The 27,402-nt window shown below is 47.1% G+C and overlaps 1 protein-coding gene across 1 annotated transcript in view; it reads right to left on the minus strand.

The window, feature by feature from the left end:
* LOC147459722 (tRNA ligase 1-like) overlaps positions 1-27,402 on the minus strand; it is a 265,347-nt gene that overhangs the window by 64,189 nt on the left and 173,756 nt on the right. The window contains exons 14-18 of the mRNA XM_086510947.1: positions 15,129-15,277; positions 13,838-13,917; positions 12,964-13,029; positions 11,559-11,830; positions 11,365-11,472 (exon numbers count right to left, since the gene is read on the minus strand). Coding sequence (XP_086367073.1) covers positions 11,365-11,472; positions 11,559-11,830; positions 12,964-13,029; positions 13,838-13,917; positions 15,129-15,277 — 675 coding nt within the window. The remainder of the gene's footprint in view (positions 1-11,364; positions 11,473-11,558; positions 11,831-12,963; positions 13,030-13,837; positions 13,918-15,128; positions 15,278-27,402) is intronic.

Consider the following 27,402-nt stretch of genomic DNA (forward strand, 5'->3'; position numbering starts at 1 on the left):
TGCACCAGCCAAGCGAGCAATCTTCAAGGCGATGAATCCAAGGTCCAACCCTATTGGTCCCGACCAGAAAGTGGAAAAGAGTAGCTTGCTGCAGAGTAGTGACGAATCCAAGGTCCACTCCAACTGGTCCCGACCACAAACTAGAAAAGAGAGAGAGAGAGAGAGAGAGAGAGAGAGAGAGAGAGAGAGAGAGAGAAATGAAAAGTTATATTAACGTCTTCAATAGGCCATAATGACCTATGAGACCCGAAAGTTACAAAGTGGTGGATCTGATACAAAGTCAGAGTACCAAAATAACCTAATAGCCTACCAACACTACAAAACAAAGATATATACTATGAGGTCCTAAGCTGGGGTCGATGTGAGCCAAGCAACAAACTAAGCAAAAAAATGGGCGGCTTGTTGGGATAGCTGAATCACAAGAGATCTATCATCGGTCGTTGGCGAATCTCATCAATTTCCTCCATGGTTAGTAGTCTGACCAGGCGTCGTGCATGCCTGGCCAGCGTGCTCCGAATTTTCTGTCGTAGCCTCCGTCGATGCTGTGTAGTTCTTCGCAATCGCGGGCGCCTGGATTTCCCCAATTCAGTCGCTTGGTCAATCAATGTGCCTCTGGTGTGAGACGAGGGGGAGCTTTGCTGTGGGAGTGGCTCTTGCGGCTGTCCCGTGTCTACTCTGAAAAAGTTTGTGATCCAGTCTTTGAGACTGGCTAGCCTCTCCATTCATCAAGCTATCTCTGTGTCTGCGTAGCTCGAGCAAGAACAAACCCAAACATCTCTGATCTTCGTATCCCATGACTCTTGAGAGTGGTCCAAAACCCTCTCTGAACAGGCAGTGGAATCGGCCTCGTATCTCGTAGCAGGCGGGGCAGCGGCATGTATAGTGTAGCTCTGTCTCAGGTTCCATGTTACACAAGGTGCATGTCCTGTCTTCTGTTGGTAATCCACTGTATCTCCCAGTTTCAATCCGCAACTGGTGAGAAGATGTGCGTAATTGGCCAATAGCACATCGTATCCCATGAGACAAGTGGGAATCCATGTATTTGGGTCTCGTCACAAAACCATCTTCCGTAAGTTGGAGAAGGTGGTCTCTGTAGAAAGCCATCTTTGTGCCCAATTCCTGTGCTGGTTGTATCCATGTCCTCCTGGTGTCTAGCTCGGTCAGGTCTTGGCGGATGAGCTTGGTGATCTCTGACTGTGTAAGAGTGAGAGATGGTGCATCCAATGAGTAATGGAATGGTGGCAGCCTGTCGATGCTGAAACCATGTGCCTGAAACCATGATGTCATCTCCCCATACCAGCATGTTGTATCTCCTTGTATGGCTAACTGTCGAGAGGATTCAAGTGCTATGCGAGCATATCTGTTTCTAGGAAGTTCCCATGTGCGGCTTATGAAGGAGACTCATCTGGTGAGCGCCTCCACCACTAGTGGGGGGGCCGGTAGCTCAGCTCGGATAATGGCTCGCGGTACTGATGCCTTGGCTCTAATGAGCCGCGAGATCATAGAGACGAGAGGTTTCTCCATGTTCCCCCAACCGTCTGTGCGACCCTGCCTCCCGTGGTGATCCAGTGAAGGTCCCCATATCTCGGTTCCATAAAGCAATGCTGAAGCCACCAAGGTGTCAAAGAGCCAGAGCTTCGTTCGGGGCTCCTGAAACTGAACCTGCGAACACATACTTTCAAATCTACCCAATGCTGCGTGGGCTCTAGTAAGTCTGATCTCAGCTGCTCTTCTGAGTGAGAATGCAGGTCCGCTGAAAACCACTCCAAGGTAAGTGTAAGCGTCTGTGTACTCCACAGTCTCCTGGCCGTATGTAAATGTAGGTGCTGACCTCCTGATCCACTGTGGGGTGGTATTAAACACCATAACCTTGGTTTTACCCAGGTTGACAGACAAACAACTTTCGTGGGCAAACGTATGCAGAGAATCTAGTTGACGTTGCATTCCCTCTGGGGATTCGGAGATCAACACTATGTCATCAGCATATAACAAAAGTGGAATCCATGTCCCTGCCAACTGAGCCCCTTTATCTCCATCGGTGTCAATGTAGTCAGAAATCTCATCCACATACATACCGAAAAGAGTAGGAGAGAGCGGGCAGCCTTGCTTCACCCCAATAGTGGAGTGAACCGGTGTAGAAAGTCCCTCCGGGGTGCGTACATGCCCTACTATTGATCTGTACAATGCCATGGTCCCCCAAATGAGTTCTGTGGGTACTCCCATTTCCTGTAGTCTGCGCATCAGTCTAACTCTGGGTACTGTGTCAAAAGCTTTGCGGAAGTCCACAAAGCTACAATAGATTCGTCTCCCATGAGATCTGCCTTCCTCGATGATGGCCCTGAGTGTCAGGATATGGTCAAGAGTAGAGAAGCCTCTCCTGAATCCTGCCTGTCCAGTTGCACGTATTCCCTCCCTCCCTTCCCATCTACTCAGCTGTTGCTCAAGAATGGATGCATACAACCGTGCCAGTGTGTGCCCAATCATAATAGTGCGATAATTCCCAGGCTCCATGGGGTCTCCTGATTTGAAGATAAGTATGATCGTAGATAGGCTCCAAGTGTCCGGTAGGCCCTCACACATGGCACCGTTAAACATGACTGCTAGAAGCTCTGCTAGTAGGTCTTTGGCATGCATGAAATGCTCAACGACTAGACCGTCATGATCATATGCTCTCTCAGTCTTCATCCTGTCAATAGCTTTCTTCACCATCTCAGCGGTGAAAAAGACAGATGCGTGTGGGCATGGATCGGGGGGGGTGGGGTCGGGGAGGGGCCGCTGTCCAGATACTGTGTACAAAGATGATGCGTACTGACCCCAGGTCTCTGCGGAGGAAATCGCAGGGGGAGGGGGGGGGGGGGGGGGCTGCTCATGCAAGAGCCGCCACGCCTCACGCGAGTCCTGACTCAAGAATAGCTGATGTAGATCTTGCTCGAGTCGAGCCAAAAAAGCCCTCTTCTTTAACCGCACCAGGCGTCGGAAGCCAATCTGTGACTGTCTGTGAGTGACGTCCCCCAACAACACCTCCTTCTGAAGTCTGGCTCTAGTCTGGCGGCACTCCTCATCGTACCAGCTGTTCTGAGGCATGCTCCCTGATCGACGGCTCTGCTTAGGCTTGGTGTGTGGGTATGCTTTTGCTGCTGCCTCATGTAATGTTTGTGTCAGTATAGTAGTTAGCTCCTCTAGAGGTCACCCCGAGTCCTCAGTGCATAGGCGTCTGTAGATTTCGTCCATGTATAGTGAATTCGTCTCCCGTGCGAATGTGTAGCGAGTGGGGGTTGCTACTCGTGGCTTGTGTGCTACACTGAACTGGAAGGAGATGGTCATCGACACCAGAGCATGATCCACTGCCACCCCGACCGGTCTGGGCCCAACTGTGAGATCCTGGATACTAGAGATGAGATTCGGCTGTGCCATGACATAGTCCACAGTGCTAGCTCCATGTCTGTGTGGGAAGCATGTAAAACCTCCCACAGCAGGATATCTCTGTAGGCCGTTCAAGATGGCCAATCCATGTGCAGTGCCCATGTCTATCAGGCGTCGCCCATACTCAGTATATTCCACATCGTGTGATAGTCTGGAAAGGCCCGTCTCTGCTACATCTAGCTCTCTTAGCATCTCCTCTCAAGTATCATAAAACACTGCCTGGTGATGGGCAGTCCTAGCATTGAAGTCCCCTAGGATGATGATGTCACCATCCCTAGAGAACTCCCATATGTCATCATCCAAAATAGAGAAAGGGGACTGTCCTCTGGGTGATGCATAAACTGATGTACTCGGGGGAAAGTAGCAAATAGATAGATAGAGGTATCCGCCTGTCTCTGCTTTTAGTCTCACCCACATGTACGTAGCTTGCTCGTCCCTGCGGGCTATGTGTATCAGTGGCAGCAGATCCTCTCTAAATAACACTGCCACTCCCCCTGAGCCCCGCCCTCTGTGCTCTGAGCGTGTCTCCTGTCTGTAGGCTGTCTCCCACCTGTATCCACTGATGTGTGGCATGGATTGCCCAGGGGCCTGGTGTGTCTCAGAGTAAAAGATGATGTCTCTTCTAGTAAAGCTATCCTCAAAAGCTCCCACATCAAGACGCATAGATCCATTGTCGTTCCAGGCAGCTACTTTGAGTGTGGTCCCATAAGTCTCGCACGATCATGTGGAGCATCGCTCTAGTATTAACACTTTTTCGTCTCGATAAAAAGCGATCTTGCCTTTTTCCCTTGCCGCTCTAATCTCCGGCATTACTTCCTGCATATGAGCGATCTGCGAGAGGGTGAGATCATCCCCGAGAAAGATGCCAGTCTCTTGAAGAGTTGGTCTTTTCTTCAAGGACTTCTTCGCTTCCATGGAGGGAAAACGGAGGATGAGTGCTCTTTCTTTTGAGGTTTCTCCACTGCTTCCACTTTTCTTTATGTTACCAACTCTCCATGCCCTTGTGTGCGTCGGCTCATGAATCCCCATCAAGGCTGTGAGTTCTTTTACTTCTTCGTCCACATTGCCTTTGTCTTTAAGACCGCAAATTCTCGCATGTAAAGCGCACACCCTTCTCCTCTGCTCCTCCTCAAGTGTCTGATTAATGATGTTGCCGGGTGTGGACGTGGGCTTTATCTCCTTGCCTTTCCCTTTCTTGGCCACCTTGATCCATTTCTCGGCTTCGTCCGCCTTCTCTTGAGTTTTGGTAAGAACATCCACCCAAGAAGTCGTCATTTCTTTGTGCTGTTCTTCTCCCTCTTGGATGGCCCGTACTTGCTCCTTGATCGTGTTGATTTCTTCGATTACTGAGGGTTGCAGTTCGCCCTCTTCGTGTGTGTTTCTTGATCGTGCTTCGGCGAGATCTTTCTTGAGTGACGCGGTCTCTTCCTCTTGGGTCGTCACTCGGTCTTTCAGCATGCTTATTTTGCTTTCTTGGATCAACACGCGTCCTTCGTGCATGTTTATTGTACCCCAGAGATTGCGGTTCATCTTGGTAATGGTCTGCCTCATTTCCTCTTTGCATTTTCGAATGGCATCCTCTAGGGGGTCGGCTTTTTCGTTCGTCTTCCTCATGTTTGATCGCCGTCCGCAAGGGGGTTAGATGCGTGTATGCACCCACTCTAGCAGCGGGCGAGGCATTGGATGTACGTGTGCACCCACACTGGCGGCGATCGCGACGAGTGGCGGAGCACGAGGCGGTGTGGCCCAGTGCCCTCAATATGTTCAGTTGTGTGTGTGTGTGCGCGTGCCTCGAAAACAAAAGTGAAGGAGGGGGGGGGGGGAGGGGGTAGAAATGAAATGAAATGTTATACTAAAGTCCTCAAAAGGCCATAATGACCTATGGGGCCCAAAAGTAAAAAAGTGGTGGGGGCGGGGGCGGCGTCTCAAAAAAAATAAAATAATAATAATAATAAAAATAAATTATATATATATATATATATATATATATATATATATATATATATAAATTTTACTTCCTACGCGTAGAAGAAGGGGGGGACATCCTACGCGTTAAATTTTTTTTTTTGGGGGGGGGGGGGGGGGGGGGGGGGGGGGGGGGGGTTTGAAACCCTACCCGTAGAGGAAGGGGCAGGGACATCCTACGCGTAGCGAAGCACGCGGGGAGGGGGGGGCAGACCTGCAGAGGGGGGTGCAGCACACGAACAAGGCAGGGCCGCGGGGGGGCTGGGCGACGGGCGCGGTGGTGCAGCTCAGGCAGAGGCGGGGGGGGGGGGGGGGGGGCAGTGCGGCGGGCGCGAGGGTGTAACGCGAGGGGCACGAGGGACAGAGGCGCGGGGAGGGGGGGGGGGGGGGGGCAAGGGCAGCAGCACAGTGCGGGCAGCACGACGCAGCACAGTGCGGGCAGCACGACGCGCGGTGGATCTGATACAAAGTTAGAGTAACGAAATAACCTAACTTCAATACAAAACAAAGATATATATTATGGGATTCTAGATTGGTCGATGTGAGCTAAGCCGAAAACTAAGCAAAAATGGGCGGCTTGTTGGGATAGCTGAATCACAAAAGATCTAGCATCGGTCGTTGGCGAATCTCATCAATTTCCTCCATGGTTAGTAGTCTGACCGGGCGTCGTGCATGCCTGGCCAGCGTGCTCTGAATCTTTTGACGTAGCCTCCGTCGATGTTGTGTAGTCCTTCGTAGTCCTGGGCGCCTGGATTTCCCCAGTTCAATCGCTCGGTCAATCAGTGTGGCTCTGGTGTGAGACGAGGGGGAGCTTTGCTGTGGGAGTGGCTCTTGCGGCTGTCCAGTGTCTGCTCTGAAGAAGTTTGTAATCCGTCTTTGAGACTAGCTAGCCTCGCCATTCATCAGGCTTTCTCTGTGTCTGCGCAGCTCAGGCAAGAACAAACCCACGCATCTTTGATCTTCGTATCCCATTACTCTTGAGAGTGGTCCAAAACCCTCTCTGAACAAGCAACGGAAGCGGCCTCGTATCTCGTAGTAGACCATTGAGCGGCATGTATAATGCAGCTCTGTCTCAGGTTCCATGTCACACAAGGGGCATGTCCTGGCCTTTGCTGGTACTCCGCTGTATCTCCCAGTTTCAATCCGCAGCTGGTGAGACGATGTGCGTAACTGGCCAATAGCACACCGTATCCCATGAGACAGGTGCGTATCCATGTATCTGGGTCTCGTCACAAAACCATCTTCCGTAAGCTGGAGAAGGTGGTCTCTGTAGAAAGCCATCTTCGTGCCCAGTTCTTGTGCTGGTTGTATCCATGTCCTCCTGGTGTCTAGCTAGGTTAGGTCTTGGCGGATGAGCTTGGTGATCTCCGACTGTGTAAGAATGAGAGATGGTGCATCCAATGAGTAATGGAATGGTGGCAGCCTGTCTATGCTGAACCTATGCGCCTGAAACCATGATGTCATCTCCCCATACCAGCATGTTGTATCTCCTTGTATGGCTAACTGTCAAGAGGACTCAAGTGCTATGTGAGCATATCTGTCTCTGGGAAGTTCCCATGTGCGGTTTATGAAGGAGACTGATCTGGTGAGCGCCTTTACCACTAGTGGGGGGGCTGCTAGCTCTGCTCGGATAATGGCCCGTCGTACGGATGCCTTGGCTCTAATGAGCCGCGAGATCATAGAGACGAGAGGTTTCTCCATGTTCTCCCATCCATCTGTGCGACCCGGCCTCTCGTGGTGATCCAATGAAAGTCCCCATATCTCAGCCCTATAGAGCAATGCTGAGGCCACCAAGGTGTCAAAGAGCCAGAGCTTCGTACGGGGTTCCTGAAACTGAACCTACGAACACATCCTCTCCAATCTACCCAATGCTGCGTGGGCTCTAGTCAGTCTGGTCTCTGCTACTGTTCTGAGTGAGAATGTGGGTCCAATAAAAACCATTCCAAGGTAAGTGTAAGAGTCTGTGTACTCCACAGTCTCCTGGCCGTATGTGAAGGTAGGTGCTGATCTCCTAATCCAATGTGGGGTTGTATTAAACACCATAACCTTGGTTTTACCAAGGTTGACAGACAACCCACTTTCGTGGGCAAACGTATGCAAAGCATCCAATTGGCGTTGCATTCCCTCTGGGGATTCGGAGATCAACACAATATCGTCCGCATATAACAGAAGTGAAATCCATGTCCCTGCCAACTGTGCACCTTTATCCCCGTCCCTATCAATGTATTCAGAAACCTCATCCACATACATACCGAAAAGAGTTGGAGAGAGCGGGCAGCCCTGCTTCACCCCAATAGTGGAGTGAACCGGTATTGAGAGTCCCTCCGGGGTGTGTAAATGCCCTACTACTAATCTGTATAATGCCATGATCCCCCAAATGAGCTCTGTGGGTACTCCCATTTCCTGTAATCTGCGCATCAATCTAGCTCTGGGTACTGTGTCAAAAGCTTTGCGGAAGTCCACAAAGCTACAGTAGATCCGTCTCCCATGAGATCTGCCTTCCTCGATGATGGCCCTGAGTGTCAAGATGTGGTCAAGAGTAGAGAAGCCTCTCCTGAACCCTGCCTGCCCAGTTGCACGCAATCCTTCCCTCTCTGCCCATCTACTCAACTGTTGCTCAAGAATGGATGCATACAATCTTGCCAGTGTGTGCCCAATCATAATAGTGCGATAATTCCCAGGCTCAAGAATGACTTCTTTGCTTCCATGGAGGGAAAACGGATGAGTGCTCTTTCTTTTGAGGTTTCTCCACTGCCTTCATTTTTCTTTATGTTGCCCACTTTGCATGCCCTTGTGTGTGTCGGCTCATGAATCCCCATCAAGGCTGTGAGTTCTTTTACTTCTTCGTCCACATTGCCTTTGTCTTTAAGACCGCAAATTCTCACATGTAAAGCGCCTCCTCTAGTGTCTGGTTAATGATGTTGTTGGGTGTGGACGTGGGCGTTATCTCCTTGTCTTTTCCTTTCTTGGCCACCTTGATCCATTTCTCGGCTTCGTCCGCCTTTTGTTGGGTTTTGGTAAGAACATCCACCCAAGAAGTCGTCATTTCTTTGTGCTGTTCTTCTCCCTCTTTGATGGCCCATACTTGTTCCTTGATGGTGTTGATTTCTTCGATTACTGAGGGTTGCAGTTCGCCCTCTTCCAGTGTGTTTCTTGATCGGGCTTCGGCGAGTTAGGGAGATGAAATGAAATAAAATGTTATGTTAACGTCTTCAAAAGGCCAAAGTGACCTATGAGACCAGAAAGTTACAATGTGGTGGATTTGATACCAGGTCAGAGTAACAAAATGAAATGACAAAATGATAAAATAAATATACTATGGAATCGTAAACTGGGTGTGAACTAAGCAGCTAGCTGGGATAGCTAAATCACAAGTCACAAGAGATCCACCATCGGTCGTTGGCGGATCTCATCAATCTCCTCCATGGTCTACTGTCTGACAGGGCGTCGTGCATGTTGGGCCAAAGTGATCCGAATCCTCTGATGTAGCCTCCATCGATATGGTGTAGTCCTCCGCAGTCGTGGGCGTCTGAATCTCCCCAGCTCAGTCGCTCGGTCGATTAGTGTGCCTCTGGTGTGAGGCGACAAGATCTACTGTAGTGGTAGCTCCTCCGACTGTTCGGTGTCTGCTCTAGAGAAGTCTGTGATGTGTCTCTGAGATTGGCTGGCCTCTTCTCTCATCAGGCTCTCTCTGTGTCTGTGTAGCTCGAGCAGAAACAAACCAAGGCATCTCTGCTCCTCGTACCTCATGATTTTGGAGAGTGGTCCAAAGCCCTCTTTGAACAAGCAGTGGAAGTGGCCTGTGCAAGTACCAAGGCCCAAAAGCATGCCAAAAGGCATCCAAGGCAACCGCCAAAGGCCCCCAACAATCGGTCAAAGTGACTAATTTCAACAGAGCTTCCAATTGTCTGGAATAGAAAGCACGATAGAACATAACAGGTACGGAAAGATCCGTACGTGGTACGAGTGCAACATTGCCCGAAAGCAAGCCCATCTAAGTCACATGAGGATCAACAAGAAACCGAGTGAAGGTGTAGTCCCACTGTCTGCTAATGTCGAAACTAGAGAGGCCCCTTAGAATAGCCCCAACGACGAAGGTCACAACCAAGAGGGGAGGCGAGCGGGAGGTTGCCTCTCGCGAACCAACCTACTCGCAACAAAAGAGCTGCCCAAGGAGCAGCATGCAGCAGGAATGCGCTCAGATCCAACAACTCGAGGAGGAGAAGGGGGGGCTGATGGTGGAGAAGGTGAGACTGGTTGGGGGGGCGGGGGGGTAACCTCCTGCACAAAAGAGGTGAAGGAGTCTGAGGCAATCTTGCTGCAAAGGTCTGAAGCGGTTTCTTGTAGGAACCCACTCTTGTTAAGGAACAATAGAACGGCCACCAAGGTGAGAAGCCACGCCCTGTTGATGGCAGCCACCAACGTGTTGCCATCCCTCCTCACTTTGGCCATCTGCCGTTGCTGAACTGGATCTTTGGGGGTCTCCGAAGCCCTAGTTGGAGGGACCTCGGAACTCCATGGAGGGCAAGCCCTAGGGGCCTATGGTTGTGGAGCTGGCCGAGCTCTCTGTATGGACAGGCCCTTGCAAGATGGCCCATCTGCCTGCAAATGACGCAGTGGTTCAGGAGGCCTGAATACTCCACAGTTTGTCTGATCCAACCACCACTCATCCGAGGCAACAAAACCACCTTCGAAAGTGTATGTGTCCCGAACAAGAACCCACAGAGAGGGTAACCCTGCAGCCTTGGCCACAATTGATGTTGAAGTGTGAGGAGTCTCCAAGACCGTTCCAATCATAGACCCAACCCTAGAAAGTAAGGAAAGATACCGCCACCTTAGGCCTGGGAAGCAAACTGAGATAGGAAGATCTGCCTCCTCCTGAAGCACATCTGAAGTCGGGTCAAAACCGTGGTATCACTATTCGAAGTAAGCTCGAGCCACTCGAATGCCTAGCAGGCTCATCGATATTACTTTGGTTGCCATCTCTGAAGACTCAAACTCTATCTCGTAATAGCCTCTCCCGAGAATCTGCACATCAATGATCTTGCCCACTTCGGTGACAAATCGGGCATGGAGCAAGTCCTGAACCTCACTCCAACTGGGCTGTGTGTCTACAATCTTGCAAATGACTGAGATGACTTGAAGTTGTTCCACCTCGACCATCAAGCTCGCTTGCTCTTCTGCCGAAAGAGCAAGTCGAAGGGTTGGCTCCGCGATGTCGGACGAGGGGGCTTCAGTAGAGTCCCTCTGAGGTGGAGCAAGGGCCGCCATTTTGTGTTTGCTGCTCTAAAGAAGAGTGCAAAGACGTGGATGAAGCCACCGATAGGCTGAAGGCACAGGCCACAAATAGCATTTGAGGGTGAAGGGGGAGGCTAAATGAGACGGAAACTATGGGGCGGGAGAGGGCAGCGGCGCACGCGGGGGGGGGGGGGGGAGATGGCGATAGCAAGGAGAGAGAGCAGCAGCGAGCCTTCACCATCTTATATAATTTCATCCATAATGCACAATTGGGTAAGAGTACATGCGTAATTTGGCACGGGAGAGGAGATTCATGCCATACTGCAGAGACGTATTGTATTCCTGTTGAAGGTAGAGGCCTGGTGAGAAGATCTGCAAGATTATCAATGGTGAGACAACAATCCAAGCTGATATGACAATCCTCAATGTAATCCCAAACAAAGTCGTCATGGACATTCATATGCTTAGTTCGTTCATGAACAACACGACCATGGGCTAAAGCATTAGGACTCTGAGAATCTAAACAAACAGTGATAGAAGTTGAAACTGCAATAATCAATAAGACCGGTGGTTGATTCTCATGAAGACCCTCCTCTAATTATCCAAGTGATAAATGCTGCAAAGTATGATTGTCCTTAATAGAAGACATCTCAGCTAAGATACACACTAAACTTAAAACTAAACACTGATCTTGTTTTAAAATTATTCTCTATGCTGTGATTTTGAGGTTGACAGTACCTTTAGTCATATCCCCCATCAAGCTGTGCATTGGTTTTCCAGTACCAAGGCCACCTGGAACGTCTAACAGTGCCCTGCAAAGAGCAGATTTTGCACACCCAGGTATACCTACCAGACACACGAAAAGAAAGTTTCTTTACCTCAAATTTGTGAAGCGATCATGACCACTATTCTACAAACTTTTCCTCCTTTACCAGGGAAAAAAATAAGGAGTCCCTTTGCTTTTGTCGGCTCCTTCGATACAAGATCAGCCTTCGAGACATCCTCACTAAGGTCATCCTCCACTTCCGTAACTGATAATCTTGATAGCAAATCTTCCGTCGTCACAGTACTTCCAGCAGCACCAACCAATTGCCTATTCCTTAAGCTTCTTTCTGCAAATCTTTTCAAAAAAGGCTCTGCTTCCGACAAATAACTGCGCTCTTCCATCTGTACGCCTTTGCACTTATGTGTGATATATCCTGCCCTGGAAGGACCTTTGCAATGAGTCTAGAATGTAGACGGTAGCACAGCAAGAAAAAGGGGAAAAAGCTATGGTTGTTTTCACTGACGAGAATATACAAACAGCAAGAAGCAAAAAGTATAGTATGTTTCAATCAATTCAAGAGGACAATTCCCAAGTGGTAACATGCTGCAATCCATGATTCAACATACAAGTATAATTGAGGAAAGACATGTAAAATAAAGGCAGATAAATCCCTATGCGAGTGGGACATCAACAAATGAACAAAGAAAAGATTTTATGTACTAGTATTGGGCACGTGTGTGTGGGGGGGGCAGAGCAGAAAGGTATACACTCATCGTGGAACCAGAGGATGATGGCAGCGTTCCAGTAGCTGCAGATGGAGAATACGACTCTAACCTAGAATGAGATAGTTAAACATTGGCCAATATATGAATGGTACATTCGAAGTTTGAGGTGCACATCGATCTATAAGAAGAACCTACCACATCCTAGAGCATTTGGCATAGATTTCACACCCAAGACGACATGGAACCTCGCACAGGGGAGCAAAAAGGATAGACTAATCAACACATCAAGCTTTTGTGAGTTGAGAACTGGGTATTCTACATGGTACTACTCTTCACCGCCACAATTGTCTCTAATTTCAATCATACATTGGAGTGAGAACAAGGTATTATAGACATCCTCACTGGTTCCTAGTTTCAGTCATACAGTAATGATCTGTATGCCCCTCCCTCTCTTAGATTCTTGCACCTTTCTGCATTTAATAGAATCTGTAGAAAGATGTCTCTTGCTGGGGAATTCATAGAGAAACCCGTGCTCCTTATCTTTTTTACCTATAAGTTGTTACCATACTCTCTCAGGCCAATATCACCAAAACACAGCATCTGAGAATCTCATGAATTCTAGAAATTGGAGGCTGAGGGATAAGTGTTCGTTTAAATGTCCACCTTTTGTGGGAAATATTACAGAGCCACCAGTTTGAAATTTGGTTCCTGGCCACTAAGATAAAGATTGTTGTATTTAAAATACAGCGGAAAACCATTGTTCTGTGGGAAATAAGAAGTGCATAATAAAATTATTGGCAAACTCTTAGAATAACTGCAAGATGTCATTTGTACACTAAGCAATACCACTCAGTCAGCATTTGATCTAGTTGCTGCCTTTTACTGGCACTCGTCCCCCATATATCCATAAGCCTGCAAAGAAGCAAAAGCATTTTCTTTAGGAAAATGCCACACACATGTAAAGAAAGTATTTGGGGAAACACATTACCCAAGTGGGGTCACACAAACAGAGTACTACTATGCATTGGATAAACTCACCAGCCATGGTCCCTGTGTTCAGTCTCATTGACCACAGGGTATGTACAGCTTTATATTTAAACAAAAACATGGATTCAGATGCTACTCTCTACATGTGTCAACCATGAAAAATGCACAACACGAGAGACCAGACTCGAGAGGCCCAAGGAACAGACTACTGAATCCTCTGAATAGAAAGACAATTCACCACATTACTGGAGAAAGGCAATGGTCCCATGATCTCTTTCCTTGAAAAAGCATCTATTGGTTAAAAAATATTCATCTATCAGTACATATTGTAGGAGTATGCAGAGAACAAGGCTTATGACTCATTGTGACATCTTCGTCTGCAAAAGCATGAGTGCAAGTTGTAACTCCCTGTGACTCAAAAAAACAAAAAGATCTCTTGCCGTGGAATAGAGCTAGCCTACACAAGAACCTACACAAGAAATTTGTTCTTATCAGAGGATCCTTTTTTAGCATTTCCGGATAGCATGAGTCCTCTCTGAGAGCTAGCCTTGATTAAACAGCAAGACCATCGAAACTGAATTCTTTTATCACAGTGCCTGGTTTTCTCTACTGCCTTAAGGGGACATTCTTGTTGTCTGCAGAACCAGCAGCTCTTTGTGGTAGCCCTTTGGCAGAACTGTTCTTGATATGCCTACTAGTTCCTTAATACAAAGCGGGATAAGGATAGACATACTTGAGGTAATATTTTTTATATGCTGCAAAACCTGACTCGAACAGCGTAGAAAGCCCATTTCGAATTAAGAATGTACGAAGCTGCAAATTAAGCAGATATCGATCATTACAATATGCTGTAGGGACGAAAATCAAATCATAGCATTCCTGTAGTAAACATGAAAAAAAGCAGTGTGACTCTGGAAACGTAATACGAGCTTCGGGTAAACTTTATAGCAAAGAAATATCCATGTGATATGAACTTCTTTGTCAGCTAGTACTAACTATATCCTTATACAGCTACAATTTGGATTCGCTCTGTGCTAAACCATATTCATTGGGTAAATGGCCTGCATCCCACACATAAAGTGTACAGCCAGTTATAAAGGGCAAATGCTGATCATCTCCACACTTTCGATGTCTTTCCTGCTACCTCCCAGGTTCTCTCTAGGATGGGCATAATGATATCCTTATGTCATCATGTTAGTGCATCTATAGCATACTAGTTCTGGGATGCAAGAACATCAGACAGACAATGTTGTTCCCATGGGCGAATCAAACACTAATGAAGCATTTTTATAATTAATTTCCAGGACCGTCTACGAAATAACAAATTCAATGCGTAGTCTTTCTCTGGATAAGATTCTGCTGACAGCTACCCAAATCAACCAGTCAACATCACCGGCAGGCATTTCACCTAGACATTGAAGAGTTATGTTGTCATATTCAAGTGTGGCAGACGGGACCACCACAGAACTTGCAAGGTCTAATGATTCTCTCAGTTGATCAAAGCTGGTTCAAATCCCTATCCAAGATGATGTAATTTCAAAATAATCCTTTTCCAAGATGATGTACATTAAGAAACTCATGTATTGATCAGATACAGGAAGAGACACTTTCGTCCAGATGGTAGGGTCTCAGGAACATGATCCATGTCCTCTCCAAAAACCCCTCCCTTCCTATGTCCTTACTACCCCTAGACTATCTAAAAACCTCCTTGCTTCTGCAAAGGTAATGGCTTAGAAAAACTTCTTGCCTTCACATTGGAGGTGTGGCCCCCTTTCAAATTGTTGCCTTCCCCATTAGATGTATGGCCCTCTTTAAACTTCTACACACAATAACCATCGCCACCACCCCTTTCTAAGAAATCCGAAATCCCACCTTTCGACCTTAGTAATCACCCCTAAAAAGCATTTCTTGCAATCTGCTTTTGCTTTCTGGCCAAACAGACCATAACGAGAATTGGAAAACCTATCATCACATTGAAGGAGATTACACAAAGTATCTTGCAAGACTTTGTAAAATTGGCTGACCTTGTAAGTCAAAAACTTGAGCTTTAACATTTGGTTTTGAGCTTCATCAGCTAGAGCATCGTCTTCAACATAGACTTCATGTTCATTCCCTGATTGCGACCTCTCATGATGGTCCGTATCATCAAACAGAGATACATCGACAAAAAATCCTGCAGAAAAATGCAAACGATTCAATCAGCACTACTGTTTTATTCACAAGTTTACAGTTAAAAAGACAGGCTTTCTTAGCATATTGACCACAAAACCGAAAGTTAAAACTGAGACACTTGACATCAAGGCAAAGTGAAGAAAGGACTAAGCTGGTGGGAAGATGTCTGTGTCTGACCAATGGTACACCGTAACCCATGCGATAGATCTGTATCCATATAGCTGGGCCGAATCACAAACCCATCCCCTGTGAGTTGGAGAAAATGCTCTTTATAGAAAGCCATCTTCGTACCCAATTCCTGTGTCGGCTCTATCTATGTCCTTATGGTGTCCACCTGGGTCAGATCCTGGCGACTGAGTCTAGTAATCTCCATCCGCGTATGAGATAGCAATGGTGCATCAAGAGAGTAGTGGAAGGGGGGTAAGTTGTCCACGTTAAAGCCATGTATCTGAAACCATGATGACATCTGTGCCTACCAGAATGATGTGTCCCCCTGTGAAGCTAACTATCTTGAGGACTCAAGGGCCAATCTGGCATATCTATCTCTGACAGTATCCCATAAGCTGTGCATAAAGGAGACTAATCTGGTAAGTACCTCTATCTCCATGGGGGGCCTGCTAACTCCGCTCTAATGATCTCATGTGGTACGGAGGCCTTGGCTCTAATCAGCCGAGAGATCATAGATAGCAAGGGCCTCTCCATACCTCTCCACCCATCCTGACCTACAGAGTGTCCCCAAACCTGAACCCCATAGAGCATGGCTAAAGCTACCAAGGTATCAAAGAGCCACAACTTTGTTCGAAGTTTCCTCGAATCAAACCTGTGAACACATCCTCTCCAATCCTCCCAAGGCCGCATACGCTCGGGTCAATCTAGTCTCTGCTGCTCTCTTCAAAGAAAACCCTGGCAGTGTACTCTACAGTCTCCTGACCATAAATGAGTGTAGGTGTTGATCTCTTGATCCATTGTGGCGTGGTGTTAAACACCATAACCTTGGTTTTACCAAGGTTTCAAACAATCCACTATCCTCAGCAAAGCTATGCAATGCATCCAAATGTCATTGATACCCTCCCGTGAGTCACATATCAACACAATATCATCAGCATATAGCAACAATGGAATCCATGTCCCTGCCAGTTGGGCACCTCTGTCACCCTCTCTGTCAATGTAATAAAAAACAGCATCTACATACATACCAAATAGCGTAGGAGACAATGGACAACCTTGTTTCACTCCAATAGTGGAGTGCACTAAATAAAATATCCCCTCTGAAGTGCATATATGTCCCACCACAAATTTGTATAGAGCCATGATCCTCCGAATCAACTCATTGGGCACTCCCATCTCTTATAGTCTACGCATCAATCTGGCTCTGGGCACCATATCAAATGCTTTTCGGAAATCAGCAAAGCTACAATAAATCCGTCTCCCATGTGCCCTACCCTCCTCGATGATGGCTCTCACTGTCAGAATATGGTCAAGAGTGGAGAAGCCTCTCCTCAAACCAGCTTGTCCTTGTACCTCTCTGCCAATCGCTCAATTGTTGCTCAAGAATAGATGCATACAAACGTGGCAATGTGTGTCCAATCATAATACTACGGTAGTTGCTAGGCTCCGTAGGATCACCTGCCTTGAAGATGGGCACCATAGTAGACAGTCTCCAAGTCTCAGGTAGACCCTCACACAAGACACGATTGAGCAGAACAACAACCTTTGCCAGCATATCTTTAGCAGGTATAGAGTGCTCTGCTACCAGACCATCATGATCATATGCCCTCCTGGTCCTCATCCTGTCAATGGTCGTCTTTACCATCTCAGTATAAAAGAAGTACTTGTAGATGGGCATGGCTCAGGTGGATCTAGCAGGGGTGTCTGTCTGGAGACCGTAGATAAGGATGTTGCATATTGATCTCTTACATAGGGGGAGTAAGCACCGAGGAAGGGGAGTGATCATGAAAGATACGCCATGCCCTCCTGAGTCTCTACTCAAGAACAACTGGTATAAGTTTCGCGCCATCTGAGCCAGGATCGCTTGTTTCTTCCGTCGCACAAGGCGCCGGAATGCTATCCGACTGTTAGTGATCCATGACCCCTTAGGAGATCCCGCTAAAGCTGTGATCTCTTCTCTTTACATTCCTCGTCATACCAACTGTTTTGAGGCATGTTGCCGGAAAGACGTCTTCGATCAGGCTGAGTGTGTGGATATGTGTCACAAAACCAGCACCACTAGCCAATAGAAAAGAACAGACTGAACAGACTTTTAGCGCTTCAATAACAACTAAGATGAGAGAGAGAGAGAGAGACTACACGCGACACGGAGTGGCGGAATTTCACCCCAGAGAGTATTGGCCCCAAACCTTGGCGCCCCTTTCGGTATTTCTTTATATTGCATCCACACAGTACAAGCCGGTACTCCAGACTCTGCACCTTCTCCAGGAAGCATGCTAGAGAATCAGCCCTAACCTCATCTTTAAAGGCCCTTGGCTTGAAAAGCACTTACAGTGAAAAGCCTTCAAAACTCAAAAGCTTCTGATCCAAAAGCAATGCCAAAAAGCTGCCAGCGTAAACCACGGAAATTCGTACAGCCTGCCACGTCATCAACCAATGCAAAACACGAAAATCCGTACAGCCTGCCACGTCAGCGACCAGAGTAATTTTCAGACATCTGTCAGCTTTTGCTGTGTGTGTGGGTCCTGCTTTATTTTAATCCTTTATGTCACTTAGGGCCTCCTCGGACGGGATCCCCATAAGTTGGTAGGACTTCTTCTTCTTCTGCTACTTGTTCTTCTTAGGGTTTAGGCTCCTCGGCCAGCATCTGCAAGTTGGCTCCATTCTTTAGGCTTTGACAAATCAACAGTTTGTGACATCTCTCCTACTCGAAAGAGAGTAATCGTCCGCGATTACAGCATATCTGCAAAACAACTCAAGGTAGCTCAAAAAAAAATCCAAGGGTCATTCCGAGGGACATTCCGAGGGACAATCAGTTTGCTCTTTTTGTTAAGGAGTTACTTTCTCCTTTCGGCTCTTTTGATGAAAGAGTTAGCTTCTCCTTTCAGCTCCTTTGATCAAGGAGTTAGCGTCTCCTTTCGTCCAGATCGGAACTCTTGATATTCCGGCGTAGTAAAATTAGCCATCACACCCAAACCGTATTGATCTTCCACTGTCTTCATGCACTAAAATTACATACCCATGCAATCTCATCCAATTAGGAATATTTAGTAACTCGCACATCACAATGCAACACAAATGCTTACATATGCATGTTACAAGACACAACAAACAGCGCCAATGAGCACTCCCCCGAGACAAACGGTTTACGGTATGAAGCTACTCAACGACTACCTCATCACTCCCCCCACAAATAACCTGAAAAGGTCTGGGCCATGAGCTCAAAGGACTGTACAACCAAACGCTCCCCATACCGCAGTCTCTGCCTACAACCAAGCGCTCCCCAAGCATCGGCCTGCGTCATTCGGAGGTTTTCTAGCATACAACAGAAGGCTCTCGAGGCATCGGCCTGCGTCATTCGGAGGTTTTCTAGCATACAACAGAAGGCTCTCGAGGCATCGGCCAGCGTCATTCCGAGGTTCAAATGATACCCAAACAATATTTCTCAATTCTCTACCCGGGAGTAAAATCACCAATCAATGAAACCAGTATTTAAAACCAGAGTCAAACATTTCAAATCGGCACCAAAACAGGCTCAAAATAGATACCATCCATTGCAAAAAAAAAATCCAAACAGGATCACCAAACAAGTTCTCAAACCAAACTTAGACAAAATTCAAACTTAAAAAGCAATCTCGACATTAGCCAAGCTCGAAAAGTCGACTGACTTTCCATCCTGAAACCTGCACCAAAAATTAGGGTTAGATTCCATCCATAAGGTCAGAGCCGAGCACATCATGGTCCATCAGCTCTTGGACAGACAATGTTCCTTTGGTCGGCGATGTTAGTCCTAAGATAGCAATCGCACTAAACCTCCAAGCTCATCTGCTCGTGAAGAGACATCTACTAGGAGATGTCGAGAAATTTCAAGTTATAATCTGCTAGGGTTTCCATGGCAAGCATTTTAGGTTACCCCACTCTGCCAGAAGTTACACTCTGAAGGAAGATGTGAGAAACCATATAACTTCGGACAAAATTTTTCTTGCAAGCTTGCCAAGTACTTGGAGTATGCTGCTTGGTAGCTATCATCATCTGCATGGCACTACCTCTGAGAAAAAAACAGCAGCTCAAAACAAATCTTGAATCCTTCTCTTGCAAGTGACCTTAATGGCTTTTGCCCTGTAAGACATGAGCAGTGAAGACGGAAGCGCGCCCAATGCGCGGTGAATTAAGGGTGAGAGTGGCTAATAAGTCCGGGTTGGAGAGTAAAGATTCCTCGAATAAATTCCACATGTCTCTGATTTGCTCTCTCTACTCTTTTGTGGGACCGTATACTTTCAGAAAAGGACATGCCTAATGCTCTGATACCACTGTCACAAGACGGACACCACGTGCCAATAGAAAAGAACAGACTGAACAGACTTTTAGCACTTCAATAAAAACTGAATTGAGAGAGAGAGAGAGACGACACGCGACACGGAGTGGCAGAATTTCACCCCAAAGAGTATTGGCCCCAAACCTTGGCGCCCCTTTCGGTATTTCTTTATATTGCATCAACACAGTACAAGCCGGTACTCCAGACTCTGCACCTTCTCCAGGAAGCATGCCAGAGAATGAGCCCTAACCTCATATTTAAAGGCCCTTAGCCTGAAAAGCAATTACAGTGAAAAGCCTTCAAAACTCAAAAGCTTCCGATCCAAAAGCAATGCCAAAAAGCTGCCAGCGTAAACCACGAAAATCCGTACAGCGTGCCACGTCATCAACCAGCGTAATTTTCGGAAATCTACCAGCTTTTCCTGTGTGTGTGGATCCTGCTTTATTTTAATCCTTTATCTCACTTGGGGCCCCATCGGACGGGGTCCCCATAAGTTGGTAGGACTTCTTCTTCTTTTGCTACTTGTTCTTCTTAGGGTTTAGGCCCCTCGGCCAACATCTGCAACTTGGCTCCATTCTTTAGGCTTTGATAGGTCAGCAGTTTGTGACAGTATGCCTCTCTTGCTGCATCATGCAATGTCTCAATCAATACCCTAGGTGTTGTACATCATGCAATGTCTCATGCAATCCGCTGAGAATCCTACCCTAGGTGTTGTACATAGACGACCATAAATCTCCTCTGTATAGACAAGGTCAGTCTCTAGTGTAAATGTATAGCGGTTAAATATCTCTGACACCTGAGATGTACTATACTGAACGGAGATTGAAAATATCAAAAGAGCATGATCCACTGCTATACCCATTGGTTTGGGTCCTACTGTGAGATCTTGAATGCAGGGGATGAAGCTTAGTTGTGCCATGACATAATCCATTGTGCTCGCCCCATGCATATGTGGGAAGCAAGCAAACCAAATTGTTGCGGGATATTGTTGTAGGCCATTTAGTATGGCCAATCCATGTCAGGTCCCCATCTCCATCAAATACCTCCCGTACTCCGTGTGCTACTCATCCTGTGAGCATTTGTGAAGCCCAATATCATTGGTATTTGACTCTCTCAATATCTCATCTGAGGTATCATAAAAATTTTTATGAGGGTTTCATGTGCGGACATTAAAATCCCCCAAGAGAATGATGTCACCGTCTCTAGAGAGCTCCCATATGTCGTCGTCTAATGCAGAGAAAGGGGATTGTCCTTTGAGTGAGGCATACACTGATGTGCTGGGAGCAAAGTAACATATAGCAATGTACAAGAATATGCATGTCTCACCTCTCTTATCTCACCCACATGTATCTTGCCAGATCATCTCTCCAAACAATGTGAACAAGCGGTTGTAACTCCTCTTTGAACAGGACTCCTACTCCACCTAACCCTCTGCCCGCGTAAAATGATCCTCTGACCCTCTGGTCCTATAGGTCCCGCACTGTCATGCGAAGCGTCGCTCCAACATCACCAACCTTCCATCTTGATTATAGGCAATCTTACCTTTTTTCCCCTTACCACACTAATATCCAACATTACCTCTTGCATGTGAGCAATCTGCGACAACGTGAGGTCATCTCCAAGAAAGATACTTGTCTTCTTAAGAGTTGGTCACTTCTTCAAAAAGTCCTTCGCTTCCATGGAGGGGAAACCAAGGATAAGTGCTCCTTCCTTTGAGGTTTCCCCATTGCTTCCACTTTTCTTATTGCCCACTCTCGGAGCTCTCATATGCATCGGCTCATTAATCCCCATCATAGTCATGAGTTCTTTTACTTCTTCGTCCACATTATCTTTGTCTTTAACGCCAAAAATTCTTGCATGTAAGGGATGCACCTGTCTCCTTTGCTCCTCTCTAGTGTCAAGTTAATGATGGTGGGTGTAAGGGTTGTTTCCTTGCCTTTTTCTTTCTTGGCAACCTCAATCCATTTCTCAGCCTCATCGGCTTTTTGTTGAGTCTTCGTGATAACATCCACCCAGTAAGTCGTCATTTCCTTCTGTTGCTCCTCCCCCTCTTTGATGGCCCACGCTTGCTCTTTAATCGTGTTAAGTTCTTCAATTATAGAGGGTTGAAGTTCTCCCTCTTCGAGTTTGTTTTGTGATAGCGCCTATGTAAGCTCCTTCTTGAGTAGCGCAATCTCTTCATCTTGGGCCGTCATACGATCTTCGAGTGTGTTTATCTTGCTTTCCTGAGCCGATACTCATTCTTCAAGTGTCTTTATTGTGCCTAGGTCGTTGCGATTAATCTTGTTGATGGTCTCACACATTTCTTCTGCATTTTTGAATGCCCTGCTCCAGAGGGTCCTCCTTGTCAATTTGTTTCTTTATGCTTGAGAAATGCAATAGGAGAGGAAAAGGTGGAGGGAGGAAGAGATTGAGAGACACACCATGTAGATAGTTATTTGCACATTATGCATACATTTTTATGCCACATTTGTAGACCTGCAATTCAGAGCCCACATCACGCATACATTTTTATTCCACCCCTATCTATACTCTCTGGAGTTCCTAGAACTCTGACACTTCTATAAAAATCTGAAAATTTCTACACTGAATTTCTGCTGAAATTTTGTGCTCTTGAATTCTCCGAATTTCTGAATCTCCAAAATGAGAGAGAGAGAGAGAGAGAGAGAGAGAGAGAGAGAGAGAGAGAGAGAGAGAGAGAGAGAGAGAGAGAGAGAGAGAGAGAGAGAGAGAGATGAAATGAAATGTTATATTAACGTCTTCAAAAGGCCATAGTGACCTATGAGACCAGAAAGTTACAAGGTGGTGGATTTGATACAAAGTCAGAGTAACAATATAACATAACCACAGTACAAAACAAAGATATATACTATGGGATCCTAGATTGGTCGATGTGAACTAAGCAAAAAACTAAGCAAAAATGGGCGGCTTGTTGGGATAGCTGAGTCACAAGAGATCTAGCATCGATCGTTGGCGAATCTCATCAATTTCCTCCATGGTTAGTAGTCTGACCAGGCGTCGTGCATGCCTGGCCAGCGTGCTCCGAATCTTCTGACGTAGCCTCCGTCGATGCTGTGTAGTCCTTCGTAGTCGTGGGCGCCTGGATTTCCCCAGTTCAATCGCTCCGTCGATCAGTGTGCCTCTGGTGTGAGACGAGGGGGAGCTCTACTGTGGGAGTGGCTCTTGCGGCTGTCCCGTGTCTGCTCTGAAGAAGTCTATGATCCGTCTATAAGACTGGCTAGCCTCGCCATTCATCAGGCTATCTATGTGTCTGTGCAGCTCGAGCAAGAACAAACCCAGGCATCTCTGATCTTCGTATCCCATGACTCTTGAGAGTGGTTCAAAACCCTCTCTAAACAAGCAATGGAAGCGGCCTCGTATCTCGTAGTAGACGGGGCAGCGGCATGTATAATGCAGCTGTGTCTCAGGTTCCATGTCACACAAGGGGCATGTCTTGGCCTCTGCTGGTACTCTGCTGTATCTCCCAGTCTCAATCCGCAGCTGGTGAGAAGATGTGCGTAACTGGCCAATAGCACATCGTATCCCATGAGACAACTGACCGCGCGCGAGAGAGAGAGAGAGAGAGAGAGAGAGAGAGAGAGAGAGAGAGAGAGAGAGAGAGAGAGAAATGAAATGAAATGATATATTAAGGTCTTCAAAAGGCCAAAATGACCTATGAGACCAAGTTGTTACAACATAGTGAATCTGACACCATGTCCGGAATCAAAAAGAGCTCAGACAAAAAATATACCTACTACAAGCTGGGACTGTATGGATGTGCCAGCTAATACAAAAGATGCCCACTACAATGTGTACTACAATGAGAGAAGGGGGAAGGGGGGGGGGGGGGGGGGGGGGGGGGGGGGGGGGGGGGGAAGAGAGAAAAGAAAGAAAGATTTTTAACGTCTATGTCAGGCCGAAATCGGCCTATGAGACAAATCAAATGTACATGGTGTGTATGTCATCCGTCTATCGGAAAGACAAATGAAACAAAACTGAACTGAATGTAGGTAGTGGAGTATCTGAGGAGGGATGGAGCTCTATCTCTAGGGGTATATGCATGTCTATATGCTCAAGGTAGTACAATCATGAGAATGCATCATGCTATCTAGCTCCATCCTGTACTAATGGGGGGATGTAATATGTGGTACATGGGCGGGTCTGGTGCCAAGGCTACCCGGATGAAAGCTGTCGGGTCGGCCCTCATCGGGGCCACTCGCCCCTCAGTGGCACGACGCTCCCAGGCTCGGATCTCCTCGATCTGTCGGTGGTGGGAGCTCGCGCCCTGTAGCCTGTGACTCGTGGTCGTCGTCTAGCTCGATTCACCTCTGCCTGTGGGAGTGTCACTCCCCTCTGAGTGTCTGGTGAGGGAGGGGCGGAAATCCTCTGAAAGAAGTCTGTGAGCTGCGACTGTCTCCCCTCTGTCTGTGTAGCTGTGTGTGGCTGTAGTAGTGTGTCCCGATGGCTCTGTATCTCTAGTAAGAAACGTCCGAGCTGTCTCTGATCTCGAGATTCCATGATCTCTCGGAGAGTGGGCTGTCCTCTGAATAAGGCCTCATACCTGCCTCTGATCTCAGTGTATGCTCTGCATCTACATACAAAGTGCTCCTCACTCTCCACCTCCTCTGTGCAGGCTCTGCAGATTCGCTCCTCCCTGGGAACACCAGTATGTCTCCCGATCTCAATCTCTAACCTGTGTGAAGCCACTCTCAGCTGACCAATCGCCACCCGTGAGCTATGTGGCATATATGTGTCCATGTAGCGTGGTCTCTGTATGAACCCCCCAGACAATATGGTGAGAAACTGGTCTCTGTAATCTGACATCCTCGTCCCCAAGCCAGGTGCCTCCCAGACTCTCCTAGTGTATAGCTGCCACAGATCCTGTCTCAATACCAAGTTCCTCTCACTGCGAGAGAGGTGAACATATGGTGAGTGGGGGTCATACTGGAATGGTGGTAGGCTCTCCATGTCAAGACCGTGTCCCTCAAACCATGCTCTGACCTGTGAGTACCATGCTCTCTCATGCCCATTCTCTGATAGCTGTATAGCTGCCTCAAATGCTCTACGAGTAAGTCTGTCAGGAGGTAGCTCTCTCATCCTCTGGATGAAGCAAACTGTCTGGAAGGGGAGATATGGTAGAGATCCATCCTCATCTGCACTTTGGACGTCAACAAAGTATGGCTCCGAGGAGCACACTTCTAGGCCATGTGGTGTCTGCTAAAGGTTTAGCACCTGATCCAGAGAAGATACTGGCCATCTTGAAGTTACCACCTCCCATCAACCCAAAAGGGGTGCAGAGCTTTGTAGGCCACACAGGCTATCATCACAGGTTTATACGCATGTATGCACAAGTGGTTCAACCACTGACCCGACTCACCAGTGCTATTGCTCCCTTTCAATGGTCCAAACCTGAGGCTGAAGCATTCGCATACCTCAAAAAACGCCTAACTGAAGTGCCTATTCTAGTGGCTCTCGATTGGTCTCTTCCTTTTCATGTGCATACTGATGCCCGTCAACTAGCTGTGGGTGTTGTGCATACTCATGCCAGTCAACTAGCTGTGGGTGTTGTGCTGACTCAACCTAGTAAGGAGTACAACTTGGGTCGCCCTGTTCACTATGCAAGTCGTCTACTCACCAAAGCAGAGCGCAACTATAGCACCACAGAAAGGGAAGGTTTGGCTATTGTGTATGCTTTACAAAAATTTCGCCATTATTTATTCGGAGTCCACTTCACAATTATTACTGATCACCATGCCCTGGGCTATTTGCTTAACAAGCGGCAAGTTGCAGGTCGAGTATGGCGATGGCTACTCTTATTTCAAGAGTTTGATTCGACGTGGTACTCAGGCCCTACAAACATCATGTCCTTGCTGACCACCGATCTCGCATTCACACAGGTGAGGAAGCAACAGGGTTTGCAGATGACTTTCCAGATAGCAGTCTCTTTAAGGTGGATACCACTCCGGAAAGGAACGGCCATGTATTGCATTCGCTATCCACTGGCCTGTACCCTGATAATGCGTCTCCATTGCAAGAGAGAAGATTGCTTTTAAAGTCGATGCCATTCACTCTTATTGGAGGCCAGCTCTACAAATCCGGGCCAGATGGTGTTTTGAGACGGTGTGTCTCCGCTCATGAAGTTGAGAATATTCTAGAGGATGCCCACAGTGGTTCCACTGGTGGCCATTACCCTGGTCACATCACATCCCAAAAGATTCTACAGAGTGGTCTATGGTGGCCCTACGTTTTCCGGGGTGCAATTACCTATGTGATGTGTGCCAGTGTTGTGGACCTAAACCAAGCAAGCAGTCCAACCATCCGCTGCAGGTCTCTATGGCATGGCTGCCTTTTGAGAGATGGGGCATAGATTTTGTGGGTCCAATTGCTCCCCCGGCCCAACTAGGTAATCCGAAGTATCTGTTGGTGGCAACACATTATGCAACCAAGTGGGCAGAGGTACTGGCAACAACTGATTGCACTGGCAATACTATAGTCAAGTTTCTATATGAAAATATTTTGTGCAGGTTTGGTTGTCCCATGGAGATCACCAGTGATTGGGGCACTCACTTTGTTAATGATATGATTTCAACCTTGCTCGCCTACTACAAGATTTTTCACCGTAAGTCTTGTTCCTATTACCCTAGAGCCAATAGACAGGCAGAGAGTACAAATAAGGTTCTAATAGAACTTCTGCGGAAAGCATGTCATCTACAACGTCTAGGGCTCAAGCTATCCACGGCACTCTTTGGGCTTACCGCACTTCTTTCAAAGCCACGACCAACCACACCCCATTTCAGTTAGCCTTCGGGTTGGAAGCAATAGCACCCTTTGAATTCAACTCAAGATCTCCACGGGTAGGCAGTCTCCGTGCAAATGTTGGTTTGGGGTCTGCCTCTATATCTCGTCTCGCCCTATTGGAAGAAAGCCACCGTTTGGCTTCTCAAGCTCTTGAAGTAGAGCAGCTTCGTCGCAAAGCATGGCATGATAGCCATCTCAGAAAGCCAAAAATCATGCAAGGCTCACTAGTACTATTGTATCATACTCGATGCCAAGAAAAAGCAAAGAAGTTGGTCCCAGCTTGGCAAGGACCATTCATAGTACAGGAAATTCTACCACAGGGGGCGGTACAATTAATTACGCTCGAAGGTGCTTCTCTACCGCTAGTAAATGGCTCCAGAATTAAATGCTACTACCCTTCACCATAATCCATGGTTCAAGTTCCTAGTACCTTCCATCCCGTCAGCTCCCTTCTATCATTTGCAGTATCCCATTCTTTCTTTAACTTCATCTTTGGGGCACTTTTCAACAAACTGGTTTAGGTCTGTCTTCTTATGACTGTCCTCTTCTTGTCTTCTTCTGTCCCCGAGACTTTCTATGAATCCTGCTCTTTGTCAAATCAATGACATTTACTCTTTCATTCAATGAGTGTAGGTATTTCTCTCTTCTCATGGAGCCTTCTCTAGGTTTTCTCATCTTAACCGCATTGCTGCTTTCCCTCTGTGGTGTCTCTTCTAAATAGAATATGCTAGTAGTAGTTGTTGTATCACTCTGTCTTTTCCCATTCATTACACATGTGCAATTCAAGAACTGTTGTACATCAGAGTGGATGACCTGATAAGGGGCTGCGGTTAAAGGTGCCATAG

Source organism: Adiantum capillus-veneris, chromosome 4 (assembly GCF_014529385.1).
Source record: "Adiantum capillus-veneris isolate H3 chromosome 4, ASM1452938v2, whole genome shotgun sequence".
In the NCBI taxonomy this organism is placed as follows: domain Eukaryota; kingdom Viridiplantae; phylum Streptophyta; class Polypodiopsida; order Polypodiales; family Pteridaceae; genus Adiantum; species Adiantum capillus-veneris.